General features: G+C 41.6%; 1 protein-coding gene across 1 annotated transcript in view; it reads left to right on the forward strand.

Moving 5' to 3' along the window:
• Positions 1–7,420: 7,420 nt before the first annotated feature.
• The window catches only part of LOC120055446 (CTD small phosphatase-like protein), a 59,108-nt gene continuing 47,595 nt past the window's right edge, over positions 7,421–18,933 (forward strand). The window contains exon 1 of the mRNA XM_039003309.1: positions 7,421–8,128. Within this exon, the coding sequence (XP_038859237.1) occupies positions 8,053–8,128 (76 nt within the window). The 5' untranslated portion in view covers positions 7,421–8,052. The remainder of the gene's footprint in view (positions 8,129–18,933) is intronic.

Raw genomic sequence — 18,933 nt, forward strand, 5'->3', positions numbered from 1 at the left:
ATGTAGAAAACAGTAGAAAATAAAGAAAAAACCTTGAATGAGTAGGTGTGTCCAAACTTTTGACTGGGACTGTATATATGGTGTGTAAAGCCAGTATGGACAGTATATGAATCGAAAAGGTATGTACAGCAGTAGGACTAGTTATACAGGATGAGCCTCGACTAGAATACACTATATATATATTTGATGCACCTGTACATGTACTGTCTACTGTTTATCCTGAACATGCAGGCTTTATATCAGGGTTCTCCAACTGGCGGTCCGCGGGATGAATTTGGCCAATGTGTGGTTTTATTTGAACCCCAAGTTTAAAAATATATATTTTTAAAAAATCGAATATATATTTTATTTTATTTTATTGTTGGACATAAAAGACTGGAAAAACACCAAGAAATCAGCTCCAAGTGATTTTTATTTAAGAAATCTGCTCTCAAGTTACATTAAAGAACATATCCGATGTAAACAAATTGAGTGGTCATGTGATAATGAACTAGAATGTATTGGCCTGAACATTACACTGTCTCCCCAAATGTCTTTTACCCTCATTGGAATGTATAGGCCACCTTCCACCAAAAGTGTGTTTTTTGATCGGTTTAATAACATGCTTAGGGAATGTGATTTTGGGAAAGAGGTCATCTTAATGGGAGATTTTAACATTAATTATGAAGACAAGTGTTGTAGGAAAACCCTCAAACGGATCACTAATACCTTTGACCTTACACAGCTAGTTAAAGGGCCAACCAGGGTGACTTGTTGCTCTAAAACACAGATTGATTTGGTGTTCAGTAATAAACCAGAGAGAGTGACTAAATCATTCAATATGGTTACTGGGCTATCTGATCATAATCTGACACTTATAGCCAGAAAGCTGTCTAAGAGCAGGTTTAACCTCTCTACTGTTAGAAAGCCTGATCAACTAAGAATACCTAAGAGTGAATTAAGCTATTTTGAAAACGCAATTAAGGGAATTAACTGGAATGATCTCTTGTCCTATGCAGACGTGGAAGCTGATAGTCAAGTTTTTCTATCCACAATCCAGACTACATTAAATGGTTTCCTAAAGAAAATCAAATCCAAACCTGGCCAAAAGAGCACTCTTCCTTGGCTAAATGGAGAAATCTGGAAATTGATGAAAGAACGAGATTATTATCTAAAAATAGCCCTAAGATCCAAATTAGAGCATGACAGACGTAGGTTTACCATGTTGAGAAATAAGGTGATGAAAGAAATCAGACAGGCCAAGGCAAACTTTTTTATTAACATAATTGGTGAAGCAAAGGGAAATTCTAAACTGATCTGGGTGAATCTAAAAAAGTTAACAGGGAAAGACCATAGTAACACTGCAAAAAGACTAGAAATCATGGTGAATAACAATCTAACACAGGATGCAGTCGAAATAGCAATAGCCTTCAATTCCTACTTTATTGACTCTGTCAGGGTACTGACACAGAACCCCTCCACTGGTTTCTTGGGCTCAGTGCTAGTAAATGATGCTCAACCTGTCTTCATCATAAGGGAGGTTTCTGAGTCAAAGGTGGACAAGGTGATCAGCTCACTAAAGAACTCTAAAGCCAAAGATGTGTTTGGGATGGACTCTACCTTTCTTAAAAACTACAAAGAGTCACTCATTGGCCCCATTACTAAGGTCACCAACACATCTATTGGTCTCGGGGTGTTTCCAAGGGTATGGAAGTCAGCCATAATAACGGCCATCTTTAAATCAGGCGACCCTGCTGACGTGAGTAACTACAGGCCCATTAGTATACTACCTGTGGTGTCAAAGGTTGTTGAAAAGTGTGTAGCAGAACAACTGATTGCCCACCTCAACAACAGCCCCTTCACATTACATTCCATGCAGTTTGGCTTCAGAGCGAAACACTCCACAGAAACGGCCAACTGCTTTCTTCTGGAAAATGTGAAGTCCAAGATGGACAAAGGGGGTGTTGTTGGGGCTGTGTTTCTGGACCTAAGGAAGGCTTTTGATACTGTTAACCATGAGATTCTCATCACAAAATTGTCCAAGTTCAACTTTTCCCCCGATGCCTTGAGATGGATGAAATCATACCTTGAAGGCAGAACTCAGTGTGTCAGAGTGAGCAATGAGCTGTCGCCCACTCTTAGCTATGATGTGGGTGTGCCCCAAGGGTCAATACTGGGGCCCCTCCTGTTCAGCCTGTACATTAATGATCTGCCTTCTGTCTGTACTGGGTCTGAAGTTCAAATGTATGCAGATGATACAGTGATATATGTGCATGCAAAGAGCAAACAACAAGCTGCACAAGAACTCACTACTGTAATGGTCCAGGTTACAAAGCGGCTCAGTGACTCGTGTTTGCATCTCAATGTGAAAAAAACTGTTTGCATGTTCTTCACAAAGAGGGCAACAGATGCTACTGAGCCAGATGTCTATGTGTCAGGGGAGAAGCTACAGGTGGTATCTGATTTTAAGTACCTTGGCATCATACTTGATTCCAACCTCTCTTTTAAAAAGCATGTGAAAAAGGTAATTCAAATAACCAAATTCAACCTAGCTAATTTCCGATTTATACGAAATTGTTTGACTACAGAGGTAGCAAAACTGTACTTCAAATCTATGATACTCCCCCACTTAACATACTGCTTGACTAGTTGGGCCCAAGCTTGCTGTACAACATTAAAACCTATTCAGTCTGTCTACAAACAGGCTCTCAAAGTGCTTGATAGGAAGCCCAATAGCCATCATCACTGTCACATCCTCAGAAAGCATGAGCTCCTGAGTTGGGAAAATCTTGTGCAATACACCGATGCATGTCTTGTATTCAAGATCCTAAATGGCTTGGCTCCCCCTCCACTCAGTATTTTTGTTAAACAGAAAACCCAAACATATGGCAGCAGATCCACAAGGTCTGCCATGAGAGGTGACTGTGTAGTTCCCCTAAGGAAAAGCACCTTTAGTAAATCCGCTTTTTCTGTGAGAGCTTCCCATGTCTGGAATACACTGCCATCAGACACACATAACTGCACCACATATCACACTTTCACAAAATGCTTGAAGACATGGCTAAAGGTCAATCAGATTTGTGAACATGGTCCCTAGCTGTGTGTTGCCGCTTTCCATGTCTGTTGTCTGTAACTTGTGAGGTGTGGAAACACTTTGTTGCTTTTATGAATTTTGTCTTGCTGCTTTTTGTTCTATGTTGCTCTGTCTGTATGCTACGTCTTGCTTGTCCTATGTTGCTATGTCTGTATGCTATGTCTTGTTCTATGTTGCTATTGTCTATATTGTAATTGTTTTTAATAACCTGCCCAGGGACTGCGGTTGAAAATTAGCCGGCTGGCTAAAACCGGCACTTTTACTGAAACGTTGATTAATGTGCACTGTCCCTGTAAAAATAAACTCAAACTCAAGTATTCCAACAATGAATAGAGAGACAAAAAATATTATGCAAATGTTAGCAACGTTTGGAATTATTATGTTTTAGTCAAACATTATATCTGGTTGGGCTTCTTGCTGTAATTTGCAGTCTACCAATTATTTGTAATTATGTTCAGGTCCCCTAGACCACCCGCTCAAGAAAAAAATCGACCCGCAGCTGAATATAGTTGATGATCCCTAAGATGAAATGTATAGTAACAGTAACCTCAAAATGTGGCCATGGATGTGTTACTCGTTTTAAGGTTGAATGTTACATTAGTTTGTAAGAAAGTTTTATGCTATTTAGCCACGCCTGCTCCAGGACTCTCCCCCTGGTGCTCGAGGGCTGCAGGCTGCCCAGCGCTGCGCACGCCTGCCACCATCATAACGCACACCTGCTTCCCTCGTCACGCGCATCAGCGAATATTTGGACTCACCTGGACTCAATCACCTGTTTTATTACAGGTGATCCCTATATTTGTCAGTTCCCCAGCTCTGTTCCCCGCTGCTGCATTAATTGTCGTATGTCCTTATGTTACCCGGTGCTGACGCTGTGCCTGTCCTGTTCCAAATTAAATGTTGACTCCCCGTACCTGCTTCTCCAGCGTCGGTTCTTACAGAATGCAGCAGCCATCAAATGAAGCATCGGGGAGTGCTGGCTTTTCGGTTGGTGGTGACGTCGAGTCCTGGGGCTGCCGCAGATGGAACCGGGGGTGCCTTAGCTGGATCGTCGGGCTTCCATGCCTTGCCGGCTCGAGATGTTTCCTTGCCCTGGTTGGCTCGGCAGGCGCCCATCCCACGTCAGGCCTCAGCCGGATCGTCAGGTTTTTACGCCTCAACCGGATCGTCAGGCTCCCACACCCCAGCCGGTTCGTCCGGCTCCTGCGCCCCATGCTCCCGCTCGAGGGCGCCAGGCTGCCCAGCGCTGCGCACTCCTGCCACGATCATTGTGCACACCTGCTTCCCTCGCCACGCGCATCAGCGAATTTTTGGACTCCATCACCTGTTTTATTACCTCCACTGTATTTCAGTTCCCCAGATCTGTTCCCCGCTGCTGCATTAATTGTCGTATGTCCTTATGTTACCCGGTGCTGACGGTGTGCCTGTCCTGTTCTATGTCCGTTCCAAATTAAATGTTGACTCCCCGTATATGCTTCTCATCTCCAGCGTCGGTTCTTACATATTTACTGTAATACAAAAGTAATATTCAATAGTTTGTTTGACAACTCAACCAAATATCAACATTTGAAGGAGTTTTATAATCTGCTTGGATAGTTCCAGTTCCAGCTGTGCCGGTGACGTAGTCTGGCTTTAATTCCAGTTCGTCTACAAATTAATCCTTGATATATTGGATTGACGTCTCTATCTCAACCAAAAATCTAAATGAAAGATCATGACGAATTCAACTCGAACTTTTAATGAAGTTCGATTTGATTTAGTCCTATTCAACTTTGATTTTTGGTTGAGATGGAGACGTGAATCCAACATATCAAGGATTAATTTGTAGACAAAGTACTATTTGAGAAGGTATTTGGTGTCTAGTAGTAACTAACCCAGTTGAATGAAGATCTCACTGTTCGTACCTACCATAGGCTACTAGACACCAAATACCCAGATAACTGTAAACCAGACATGCCCTAAGCTACTAGACATCAAATACCCAGATAACTGTAAAATAACCAGATAACTGTATAATAACCAGATAACTGTATAATAAACAGATATCTGTATACCAGACAGGCCTAGGCTACTCAAGCCTTTACCTCTGGCAACCTGGGGAGCCACAATACCCACTCTTATTCTGGTTCAGATTATGTTCCATGTTTAGGCTCCTGAGTGGCGCAGCGGTCTAAGGCACTGCATCTCAGTGTGAGAGGTGTAACTACAGTCCCTGGTTCAAATCCAGGCTGTATGATATCTGGCAGTGATTGGGAGTCCCATAGGGTGGCACACAATTGGCTCTGCGTTGTCCGGGTTTGTCCCTGGGTAGGCTGTCGTTGTAAATAAGAATTTGTTCTTAATTGACTTAATTACATAAAAATAATATATAGGCTATCCATATATAACCATGAAGTATTGTTTTCAGGGTGTGTCCTGGTATATACAGTAGACTCATATGTACAGTGTGGCTCTGGGTTTAGCCTATGCACTATCATCACCACTATCAGAAGACCAAGCCTGCTGTGAACAAACCATCATCCTCCCCTCCCCATCTGTCAATACCACTTGGAATGTGTCTTCCGCATTTAACCCAACCCCTCTGAATCAGAGAGGTGCGGAGGACTGCTTTAATCGACATCCACGTCTTCGGCACCCGGGGATCTGCCTTCCTCAGGGTCAGAACAACAGATTTTACCTTGTCAGCTCGGGGATTCGTTCCAACAACCTTTTGGTTATTGGCCCAATGCTCTAACCACTAGGCTACCTTCATCATCAGTTTGAGGCACAGGGCAGGCAGGGTAAACTGGTCAGGACAAACTGTTAGAATATAATAAAACATAACAAAATAGAATAAAATATAAAAGGTTGTTACGCAGAGAGATGTAGCCTAGAGGTGTTTCTCAAGTTTCAAGTTTTAATGTCACATGCACAAGTACGGTAAAATGCCTTTCTTGCGAACACAAAACCCAACAATGCAATAATCAATAACAATGTATACATGACAAAGTAAGTAAGTAAGCATATTACAGACAGAAAATATTTAGAAAGTCAGTGGTATAGGGTGTCGTTAACATCTGTGATCACTAGATGAAGACAAAGCCTTATATATATAAAAAAAGATATTCTACCGTGTGAAGTAGTATTGTCCTCGCAATGGAATTTTATTAATAAAATGTCAATGAATGTTTATTCTAATCATTTTAGAGGGTAAAAGTTGAGCTGTTGGGGGGCTCAGAGAGACCAAAATGATGGTAACCTATAGGAGGAGGAGATGGAGAATTGAGATCTATAAATGCACAATACAAATGTCATAAATCCATAAAAATCTGTAGCAATCAATAGGCTGTTAATAATAATATAGCGTGCTTGTCTACGGAGAGCGGAAGAGACCACGAGGATTTTGGCACGTTATGATGATCAATTCTTTCATTCTTTATTGATGAATAACACACACACACACAAATGTGGTCATGGAATCTAGCTTTATTGATGCATTCATTAAACAGTATTTGCCATGAATCAGTGATAAGGAAAGTATGTGTAAATAAACATTAACAGGCTGCTCTTAACATATAATATATATTGTAATGAAACGGGTAGGGAGCAGGTCTCGAACCCTCGACCTTCTAGCCTGAGGTCCGGCGCGCTATCGACTGTGCCGCAAGAGCATGCTCGTGCGGCAGAATCGATTTCCGCGCTTAATAAACCCAGGGTCGTTACACTATATATACTGTATACACAACCAAAGTGTACCATGCAACTGGTAGGCCTAACCGCTCCTCAGCTGGAATCTAACCCACATTCAGCCCCCTCACTGAACCTCCACCCACACGAAGACAGAGTAGGCTGCACAGCTCTGGGCATTCATATGATGTGTCGGTAACATGAGAGCGATGCCAGAAGGAATTCAACACTTCGGCCACCAGATGGAGCCTATGTAATTTCTGCTGGATTTGTCCAATGGTGCTGATTGGGTCCATGCTGATCGTGGACCCATCCGTCCATCTCAAGGTTCCATATGCAAATGCTGGAAGAAAAAAAAGCTTTCACAAGCGGTTTTACAGGTGGAGTATAGTTATTGAGATAAAATATTGATCTGTGTCATTATAGACATCCACATGTTTTGACCTAATTCATGCATTGACTGGAATCTAACCCAAATCTAACATGTTCAGATTTAAATTGTGCAGAAGCTATGATGTATTGGCCATCAATCGTAGACTGTCAATCAATTTTTGTTAGCAACATTTCAGAAGTCAGTGACTCAAATATCATTGACCCAAAGTGGTACGTTGATAAAGCCATAGCTACGGAGGTATTATTTTCGATCCATGGGAGGGGGGTTCCTAGAAACCGCCCCCTCCCACTTGAGCGCTGCTCGCTTCTGATCCATTTCGTGAATATCAAATACACACGACGCCTCCATGTTGGAAAGAGTATAGAGGGGGATACAATTATTTTGAAAATGAGAGTTCAAGTAACGGGATTATCGGAACTGTCCTATTTTCGTATTGAAACTTGACCGAGGCGAGCTTTTTCGTCGTTTCATCATTGTTTCAGTCAACGTCAATTTTTATGTTGAATTGAACACTGATCAGTTCAAGGCTAGCTCTAGTTGCTAGCCAGACGTTAGCAACGTTTTCTTATTTTTAGTTCAACGTTGGGAGTTTGTTTTGCCCATGCTGTTCTTGAATGTTGCTTGCTAAATTGGATATTCCCAGCGATTGACAAGTGGTGGTATTTTGCCTTTAAACCACTAGCTAGTTACATGTAGCCCCTCCTGTGTCCCGTCTCAGTCCATTTGGCCATCGTTACACTACCTAGCTAGTTTAGGGCCCGGCTGCCATTTCAACACAGCTAGCAAGGCAGCTACGGTAGCTAACGTCTAGGCTAACGTTAACCATTGTGGACTAGGACTAGCTGGACATCTTGTTTGTAGAAAACAAGCAAGTAAATAAACATTCAAACGAACCAAAAAGGAATAACCATCCGTCGCAATGGACCACACGTCTATAATAACCCAGGTTTCCAACCCAAAGGAGGAGGAGATTATCTCGTTTAATCAGGAAAAAGGTAAGAAAAAGCCCACATGAATTTACGGTAGCTAGTTGACTAGCACCACCAGTGGTTGTTGGGAAAGCGCTCTGGCTGTCAGAAACTGTTGCAATATTATCGCTATGCTACAAATGGAATTACATGATGTTGGATTGGAGAAGACTAACCCTTTTATAGACGCTAACTACCTTAAAACAAACTCCCTTTTGATAAAAAAATTTAAATACTATTTTTCCATGTATAAATACGTTATTCAATGTGTTTCTATGGGCTAATAGCAGAAAGGTCAAATTCTATGTTTCATGTTTTTATAAAGGGATCCTAACGTTTTTAAATCAAATAGCTTAATGATCCCGTAGGACCGTTTTAGTAGCGCCCCCCCCCCCCCCCCCCCCCATACGGATTAAAGCGTCTGACCTATATCGGAACGATATAAGAAAGATCATACAAAAAAAATGTGGACCCGCAGTTAACAAAACAAATAAGAACTAAACTACTTCCATATACAGTGCCTTTCAGTAAGTATTCACACCCCTTGACTTTTTCCAAAATCTTGTTGTTACAAAGTGGGATTAAAATGTATTTAATTGTCATTCTTTGTCAACGATCTACAGAAAATACTCTAATGTCAAAGTGGGAGAAAAATGCTAATATTTGTTTTCATAAAAAAAAAAAAACTAATATCTTGATTAAATAAGTACTCAACCCACTGAGTCCAATACAAGTTAGAATCACCTTTTGCAGCGATTACAGCTGTGAGTCTGTTAAATCTAACAGCTTTCCACACCTGGATTGTGCAACATTTGCCAATTGTATTATTTTTTTTAAATCCTTCAAGCTCTGTCAAATTGGTTGTTGATCATTGCTAGACAACCATTTTCAGGTCTTGCCAAAGATTTTAAAGCAGATTAAGTCAAAACTCACTCGGTCACTCAGGAACATTCACTTGCTTCTTGGTAAGCAACTCCAGTGTAGATTTGGCCTTGTGTTTTAGGTTATTGTCCTGCTGAAAGGTGAATTCATCTCCCAGTGTCTGGTGGAAAGCAAACTGAACCAGGTTTTCCTCTAGGATTTTGCTTAGCTCCATTCGGTTTCTTTTTTTATCCTGAAAAGCTCCCCAGTCCTTAATGATACAAGTATACCCATAACAGATACAAGTATACCCATAACAAGATGCAGCCATCACTATGCTTGAAAATATGGAAAGTGGTACTCAGTAATGTATTGGATTTACCCTAAACATAACACTTTCTATTCAGGACAAAATGCTAATTGCTTTGCCACATTGTTAGTAGTATTACTTTAGCCCATAGGGCGGCGCACAATTGGCACAGCGTCGTTCGGGGTAGGCCGTCATTGTAAATAAGAATTTTTTCTTAACTGACTTGCCTAGTTAAATAAAATAAAAAAATAGTGCCTTGTTGCAAACAGGATGCATGTTTTGGAATATTTTTTGTTCTTTACAGGCTTCCTTTTCACTCTTGTCATCCTCAGGTTTCTCCTAACACAGCCAACTGTTTTATGGTCGTAATTGGCCTCATGGTGAAATCCCTAAGCGGTTTGCTTCCTCTCTGGCAACTGAGTTAGGAAGGACACCTGTGTCTTTGTAGTGACTGGGTGTATTAATACACCATCCAAAGTGTAATTAATAACTTCACCATGCTCAAAGGGATATTCAATGCCTGCTTTTTTTTTTTTTTTTACCAATAGATGCTATTCTTTGCAAGGCATTGGAAAACCTCTCTGGTCTTTGTGGTTGAATCTGTTTGAAATTTACGTTATTGACGTTTCTCAACATGTAAAACACAGCGTTGGAATTGTAGTTCACAATTTTGGTTGAAGAGAACTGATGAAAACCTGACAGAAGGGATTTTGAGAGCTAGGAGATGACTTGCTAGCTAACGTTGCCCACTTATTTGAGCTATCTAGCTAATTAAACAGCTAGTCAGGTAAGTTATAGGTGGACTTGGAGTTAATGCAGTACTCTAATTAACCTGTTTTTTGTTGTTTTTTTAAAGGTATTTTTGCCGTTTGCTGAGTAATTGGAGATGGAATGCAGTCATGGCTCTGTATAATACTGTGCCTTGTCGTGAATCCGTTTTGGACATGGTGACTGTGAAAAGACCCCTGGTGGCATGTCTTGGGGGGGGGGGGGGGGGGGGGGTAATATGTGTATGTCTCAGCTGAATGTTATTTGATTATGCAGACAATTTTCATCACAGTTATATTTATCATAAAAACTAGAAGAGAAGCAGTTCATATCTGGTCAACCCTCAACCAGGAAAGACTGGCATGTATGTTGTTGATGTTAATTCTGTATGGGCAGTTAAGGACAAGGCGTACTGCTCTGTTTTAAGCCAGCTGCAGCTTGCTAGGTATTTCTTTGCTGCCCTAGACCATATTACCGGACAGTAATCAGGATGGGACAAGACCAGAGCCGGAACAACTAGTACAGTTGATTTGTATCAAACACACAAAAACATATATATATTTTTTTATAAACAGACATACCCCTCCCCCATCTTCACAACAACTTTGTCAATAGGACTTGCCCATGATAAGTGACCACTCAGTGTTATAATTAGGAGTTTACCTTTCTCAACGGTCCCACACTTTATGTACAACTCCAGTTGAGGTTAAGAATTTTTTAAAATCAAAAACAATGCTTTTAGTGTGTGTGCGCGCGTGTGTGAAAATGGGGTGGGGCTCACTGCAAACTCTAGAGAACAGATTGCTAACTAGTTAACTTCTTATGGCTGAAATCCCGGTAACGGGATCGATATGACAACAGCCAGTGAAAGTGCAGGGTGCCAAATTCAAACAAATCTCATAATTAAAATTCCACAAACATACATGTATCTCATACCATTTTAAAGGTAATCTTGTTGTTAATCCCACCAAAGTGTCCGATTTCAAATAGGCTTTTCAGCGAAAGCACCACAAACGATTACGTTAGGTCACCGCAAAATCACAGACAAACAGTCATTTTTCCAGCCAAAGACAGGAGTCACAAAAAGCAGAAATAGAGATAAAATGAATCACTAACCTTTGATGATCTTCATCAGATGACACTCATAGGACTTCATGTTATACAATACATATATGTTTTGTTCGATAAAGTTAATATTTATATCCAAAAACCTCAGTTTACATTGGCGCCATGTTCAGAAATGCCTCCAAAATATCCGGAGAAATTGCAGAGAGTATACTCATCATAAACTTTGATGAAAGATACATGTTTTACATAGAATTAAAGATACACTTGTTCTTAATGCAACTGCTGTGTCAGATTTCAAAAAGCTTTACGGCCAAACACAATATTCAATAATCTGAAAACAGCGTTCAGCCACAAAAGCAAGCCATACAGTTACCCGCCAAATTGTGCAGTCAACAAAACTCATAAAAAGCATTATAAATCTTCACTTACCTTTGCTGATCTTTGTCGGAATGCACTCCCAGGACTCCCACTTCCACAAGAAATGTTTGTTTTGTTCGGTAATGTCCATCATTTCTGTCCAAATAGCTACTTTTATTAGCACGTTTGGTAAACAAATCCAAAGTCACGAAGCGAGTTCCCTAAAAGCAGACGACTTGTCCAAAAGTTCCGTAACAGTCAGTAGAAACATGTGAAACGATTTATTGAATCAATCTTTAGAATGTTTTTAACATAAATCTTGAATAACGTTCCAACCGGAGAATTACATTGACTTCAGATGAGAGATGGAACAGAGCTCCCTCTCATGTGAACGCGCATGGTTAGAGCATGGTCAGGTCATGGCAGACCTGACTAATTCCCCTCTCATTCGGCCCCCCTTCACTGTAGAGGCATCAGACAAAGTTCTACAGACTGTTAACATCTAGTGGAAGCCGTAGGAAGTGCAAACTCATCCACATCTCGCTGTGATTTCAATAGGATCTTGGTTGAAAATCTACCAGCCTCATAATTCCCACTTCCTGTTTGGATTTTTTCTCTGGTTTTTGCCTGCCATATGAGTTCTGTTATACTCACAGACATCATTCAAACAGTTTTAGAAACTTCAGAGTGTTTTCTATCCAATACGAATAATAATATGCATATATTAGCAACTGGGACTGAGGAGCAGGCAGTTTAATATGGGCACCTCTGTGCACCTTTCATCCAAGCTACTCAATACTGCCCCTTCAGCCATAAGAAGTTAAACAACATCTCATGGAACGGTGGGGACTGTGAGGGGACAGACACACTCCAACACGTACTATTTTTGTTGTTGTAGTATAGTTTGTATATTGTTGTATTTTACATTTGTGTGACTGTCCTTATCTATCAGTGTTTTACTTGTCATGTTTTTGTTGTTGTTGTGGACCCCAGCAAGAGTAGCTGCTGCAAAAGCTAATGGGGATTCAAATAAACAAACAAACAGTTTTAACTGATATGCCTGTCATGTTTTTCCTGGAGTTGTGTTCCATTGCAGCATGATTCTTGGCCCGGTCCTGACACATTCAAGTAACATGCTGTACTCATAACAAGCAATTTCCTCCACTGTTTACCACTACTGTTTACGTCGTGGGCAGAGTACTAATGTAACTCTGATACAGGTCACCTTAAAGGCTTGTTCATTTCAGAGAACCAGATGGAGCTTGCCAAAACATGAATGTCACAGTAGCTACACTATATATCAACCAAAGAGGTTTTGAAAGGGGCTAGGTGTCAATTAACAGGCATATAGAGGGGACCTTTTCCAAATCAGGGCATTTTGCAACTATTGAAACACTGACACACAAACACACACACACACTGATACAACCAGCTCTGCAATATCATAATACTCACATAAAGAGGTGTCTTGTTTCCATCAGAGTTTAATATATAGCTGACCTATATGGCTGTTCTTCAGCTGTTAGACTAAGTCACTCCATGTATAGCTGGACCTACAGTTGAAGTCGGACGTGTGCATACACTTAGGTTGGAGTCATTAATACTAGTTTTTCAACCACTCCACAAATTTCTTGTTAACAAACTATAGTTTTGGCAAGTCGGTTAGGACATCTACGTTGTGCATGACACAAGTAATTTTCCCAACAATTGTTTGCAGATTATTTCACTTATAATTCACTGTATCACAATTCCAGTGGGTCAGAAGTTTACATACACTAAGTTGACTGTGCCTTGAAACAGCTTGGAAAATTCCAGAAAATTATGTCATGGCTTTAGAAGCTTCTGATAGGCTAATTGACATAATTTGCATCAATTGGAGGTGTGCCTGTGGATGTATTTCAAGCCAACCTTCAAACTCAGTGCCTCTTTGCTTGACATCATGGGAAAATCAAAAGAAATCAGCCAAGACCTCAGGAAAAATAATGGTAGACTTCCACAAGTCTTGTTCATCCCGGGGAGCAATTTCCAAACACCTGAAGGTACCACGTTCATCTGTACAAACAATAGTACACAAGTATAAACACCATGGGACCACGCAGCCGTCATACCGCTCAGGGAGGAGACACGTTCTGTCTCCTAGAGATGAACGTACTTTGATGTGAAAAGTGCAAATCAATCCCAGAACAACAGCAAAGAACCTTGTGAAGATGCTGGAGAAAACAGGTACAAAAGTATCTATATCCACAGTAAAACAACTCCTATATCGACATAACCTAAAAGGCAGCTCAGCAAGGAAGAAACCACTGCTCCAAAACCGCCATAAAAAAGCCAGACTACAGTTTGCAACTGCTCATGGGGACAAAGATTGTGCTTTTTGGAGAAATGTCCTCTGGGCTGATGAAACAAAAAAATAACCGTTTGGCCATAATAACCATTGTTATGTTTGGAGGAAAAAGGGGGAGGCTTGCAAGCCGAAGAACACCATCCCAACCCTGAAGCACGGGGGTGGCAGCATCATGTTGTGGGGGTGCTTTGCTGCAGGAGAGACTGGTGCACTTCACAAAATAGATGGCATCATGAGGCAGGGAAATTATGTGGATATATTGAAGCAACATCTCAAGACATCAGTCAGGAAGTTAAAGCTTGGTCGCAAATGGTTCTTCCAAATGGACAATGACCCCAAGCATACTTCCAATGTTGTGGCAAAATGGCTTATAGACAACAAAGTCAAGGTATTGGAGTGGCCATCACAAAGCCCTGACCTCAATCCTGTAGAAAATGTGTGGGCGGAACTGAAAAAGCGTGTGCGAGCAAGGAGGCCTACAAACCTGACTCAGTTACACCAGCTCTGTCAGGAGGAATGGGCCAAAATTCACCCAACTTACTGTGGGAAGCTTGTGGAAGGCTACCTGAAACGTTTGACCCAAGTTAAACAATATAAAGGCAATGCTACCAAATACTAATTGAGTGTATTTAAACTTCTGACCCACTGGGAATGTGATGAAATAAATAAAAGCTGAAATTAATCATTCTCTCTGCTATTATTCTGACATTTCACATTCTTAAAATAAAGTGGTGATCGTAACTGACCTAAGACGGACATTTTTACTAGGATTAAATGTCAGGAATTGTGAAAAACTGAGTTTAAATGTATTTGGCTAAGGTGTATGAAAACCTACCGACTTAAACTGTATATGGTTGCTCTACAGCTGTTAGACTAGGTCACCCCATGTATAGCTGGACCTATATGGCTGCTGTTAAGACTAGGTCACCCCATGTATAGCTGGACCTATATGGCTGCTGTTAAGACTAGGTCACCCCATGTATAGCTGGACCTATATGGCTGCTGTTAAGACTAGGTTACCCCATGTATAGCTGGACCTATATGGCTGCTGTTAAGACTAGGTCACCCCATGTATAGCTGGACCTATATGGCTGCTGTTTAGACTAGGTCACCCCATGTATAGCTGGACCTATATGGCTGCTGTTTAGACTAGGTCACCCCATGTATAGCTGGACCTATATGGCTGCTGTTAGACTAGGTCACCCCATGTATAGCTGGACCTATATGGCTGCTGTTAAGACTAGGTCACCCCATGTATAGCTGGACCTATATGGCTGCTGTTTAGACTAGGTCACCCCATGTATAGCTGGACCTATATGGCTGCTGTTAAGACTAGGTCACCCCATGTATAGCTGGACCTATATGGCTGCTGTTTAGACTAGGTCACCCCATGTATAGCTGGACCTATATGGCTGCTGTTAGACTAGGTCACCCCATGTATAGCTGGACCTATATGGCTGCTGTTTAGACTAGGTCACCCCATGTATAGCTGGACCTATATGGCTGCTGTTAGACTAGGTCACCCCATGTATAGCTGGACCTATATGGCTGCTGTTTAGACTAGGTCACCCCATGTATAGCTGGACCTATATGGCTGCTGTTAAGACTAGGTCACCCCATGTATAGCTGGACCTATATGGCTGCTGTTAAGACTAGGTCACCCCATGTATAGCTGGACCTATATGGCTGCTGTTTAGACTAGGTCACCCCATGTATAGCTGGACCTATATGGCTGCTGTTAGACTAGGTCACCCCATGTATAGCTGGACCTATATGGCTGCTGTTAGACTAGGTCACCCCATGTATAGCTGGACCTATATGGCTGCTGTTAAGACTAGGTCACCCCATGTATAGCTGGACCTATATGGCTGCTGTTAAGACTAGGTCACCCCATGTATAGCTGGACCTATATGGCTGCTGTTTAGACTAGGTCACCCCATGTATAGCTGGACCTATATGGCTGCTGTTTAGACTAGGTCACCCCATGTATAGCTGGACCTATATGGCTGCTGTTTAGACTAGGTCACCCCATGTATAGCTGGACCTATATGGCTGCTGTTAGACTAGGTTACTCCATGTATAGCTGGACCTATATGGCTGCTGTTTAGACTAGGTTACTCCATGTATAGCTGGACCAATATGGCTGCTGTTAGACTAGGTTACTCCATGTATAGCTGGACCTATATGGCTGCTCTTCAGCTGTTTAGACTAGGTCACTCCATGTATAGCTGGACCTATATGTCTGCTCTTCAGCTGTTTAGACTAGGTCACTCCATGTATAGCTGGACCTATATGTCTGCTCTTCAGCTGTTTAGACTAGGTCACTCCATGACCCTGCTAAGGTCTGTCGTTCAAAATAAGCGAGGTAATGCCAATAATTTGAATTGCCAAACTGCACTGGATAGCATAAATAAATCCTGTATGTGATTCAGGGTGTTCTGGTGTTCGGTGTCTGATAGCTATTGAAAATGTTATCTCCACACACTAACTTTGCAAGTCGTTAGGTCACTTCATGTCCCTCTTAAGGTCCATCTTTCTGAATAGCCTGAGGTAATGACAGAATATTTTATGGTAAGGGTCAATTCCACAGTAACAGTGATTTTTTTTTTTTTTTTTAAACCTTAGTTTTTATAAACAATTTCCATACAATTTTACAAAAACACATTGACTTGAACAGTGCAGATGGAAAGTTTGGTAACAGACTGACAGCCTAAACAACACAAACTGCCATTCTGTTACCAAACTTTGCATCTGCACTGTAAAGTTCTCTGTGGAAATTATTCAACATAGTCCTTGTGCATAGTGTTTGTATGGTGTTTAACTTAGCAATTATTGTTTTTGGTTTGGCATCCATTTTTAAAGTAAAAAAAAATCGCTTGAGACTAAGCGTCACACAGTTATCGTGGAATTGCCCTAAGGCCAATGCTTCAGTGTGTGATTCGGCGTATTGTATCTCCGATGGCTGCTGAACACATTGTGGTGGCACCCCCACTGTTTGCCTGGTGTAGGCCTAGGACTAAATATCCCTACACAGACCAATAAAGTACTCATGAATTCAACATCGAGCTTAAACCTACTTTGCAGATTTGCACCATGTGGGAACAAGTCAATCCATTCCGTCGTCATTGCATACCTTTTGCACACTTTACTGCATAAGCCCTCATGAAATCACTCATTGTTAGTGGATTAAAGCGTCATGAAGTAAACCTCCTGTGGCAATGTGTTCCCTTCCAGTCCGTTGGCTTCTACTGTATATTTACAGTGTGTGGTGACTGGGTTTCCCGGGTCGTTCAGACACTATCAGTACCAGTATCTGGTGTGTACCAGTACCAGCCAGATCCCTGAAGCTAGCAGGAATTTTGAACCAGAACGATGACTTCCGCAGGTCTTTTCCTGGTCTGGTTCTAGCTACCTGGACTGGTGAGGCTATTGAAGTAGATGGATCTCTTATAAGTCAGAATATACGGACGGAAGTTCAATAAAGGAACAGGATGGTGACTGTTTTTTGAGAATTACTACAAGGCTGTGGGTGATTTGATTGTGATATTTATCAACTGAGGTTTAGGTCTAGTATTGGATAGACCAGTACTGCACGTGCCTCACTCCCTTCTATACAATGCTAGGAGAAATGCTAAGGCTGTGACGATACCGTTATTGCAGTATTTTTGTCCCCCGTGGCTAAGATTTTAACACGAAGCGGACCACTCCTGTGATCCTTTAAAAAACCTGCTGTATGTAAAATATTGTGTGTTATAGCTTGGAAAACACACTGAGTGTACAAAACATTAGGAACACCTGGTCTTTCCATGACATAAACTGACCAGGTAAATCCTGGTGAAAGCTATCCCTTATTGATGTCACTTGTTAAATCCATTTCAGTCAGGTTAGATGAAGGGGAAGGAGGCTGGTTTTAATAAGTAATTTTAAGCTTTGAGACAGGCCTACACAATCTATTTGTGAACGAGCAAGACAAGGTGTAACTGCTTTTGAACGGGGTATGGTAATAGGTACCAGGTGCACTAGTTTGTGTCAAGAACATCAACACTGCTGGGTTTTTCACGCTCAACAGTTTCCTGTGTAACAAGAATGGTCCACTACCCAAAGGTAATCCAGCCACATTGACACAACTGTGGGAAGCATTGGAGTCAACATGGGGCCAGTATCAAATAACATTTTATTTGTCACATGCGCCGAATACAACGGGTGTAGACCTTACAGTGAAATGCTGAATACAACGGGTGTAGACCTTACAGTGAAATGCTGAATACAACGGGTGTAGTAGACCTTACAGTGTAATGCTGAATACAACGGGTGTAGACCTTACAGTGAAATGCTTACTTACAAGCCCTTAACCAACAATGCATATTTAAGAAAAACAAGTGTTAGGTAAAAGAATAGATAAGATAAATATAAAAATAACAATTAAAGAGCAGCAGTAAAATAACAGTAGCGAGGCTATCTACAGGGGGTACCGGTACAGAGTCAATGTGCGGTGGGACAGGTTAATTGAGGTAATATATACATGTAGGTAGAGTTAAAGTGTTTATTATCTATGCATAGTCAGAGTAGCAGCAGCGTAAAACAGGGTGTGAGGGGACAATGCAAATAGTCTGGGTATCCATTTGATTAGCTGTTCAGGAGTTTTATGGCTTCGGTGTAGAAGCTGTTAAGAAACCTTTTAGACCTAGACTTGGTTCGCTCCGGTACCACTTGCCGTGCGGTAGCAGAGAGAACAGTCTATGACTATGGTGGTTGGAGTCTCTGACAATTTTTAGGGCCTTTGTCTGACACCGCCTGGTATAGAGATCCTGGATGGCAGGAAGCTTGGCCCCAGTGATGTACTGGGTCGTAAGCACTCGCCTCTGTAGTGCCTTCCGGTCGGAGGCCGAGCAGTTGCCATGCCAGGCAGTGATGCAACTGGTCAGTATGTTCTTGATGGTGCAGCTGTAGAACTTTTTGAGGATCTGAGGACCCATGCCAAATCTTTTCAGCCACCTGAGGGGGAATAGGTTTTGTTGTGCCCTCTTCATGAATGTCTTGGTGTGAATGTTAGTTTGTTGGTGATGTGGACGCCACGGAACTCTCAACCTGCTCCACTACAGCCCCGTCGATGAGAATGGGGGC

This window comes from Salvelinus namaycush, chromosome 11 (genome assembly GCF_016432855.1).
Source record: "Salvelinus namaycush isolate Seneca chromosome 11, SaNama_1.0, whole genome shotgun sequence".
Taxonomy (NCBI): domain Eukaryota; kingdom Metazoa; phylum Chordata; class Actinopteri; order Salmoniformes; family Salmonidae; genus Salvelinus; species Salvelinus namaycush.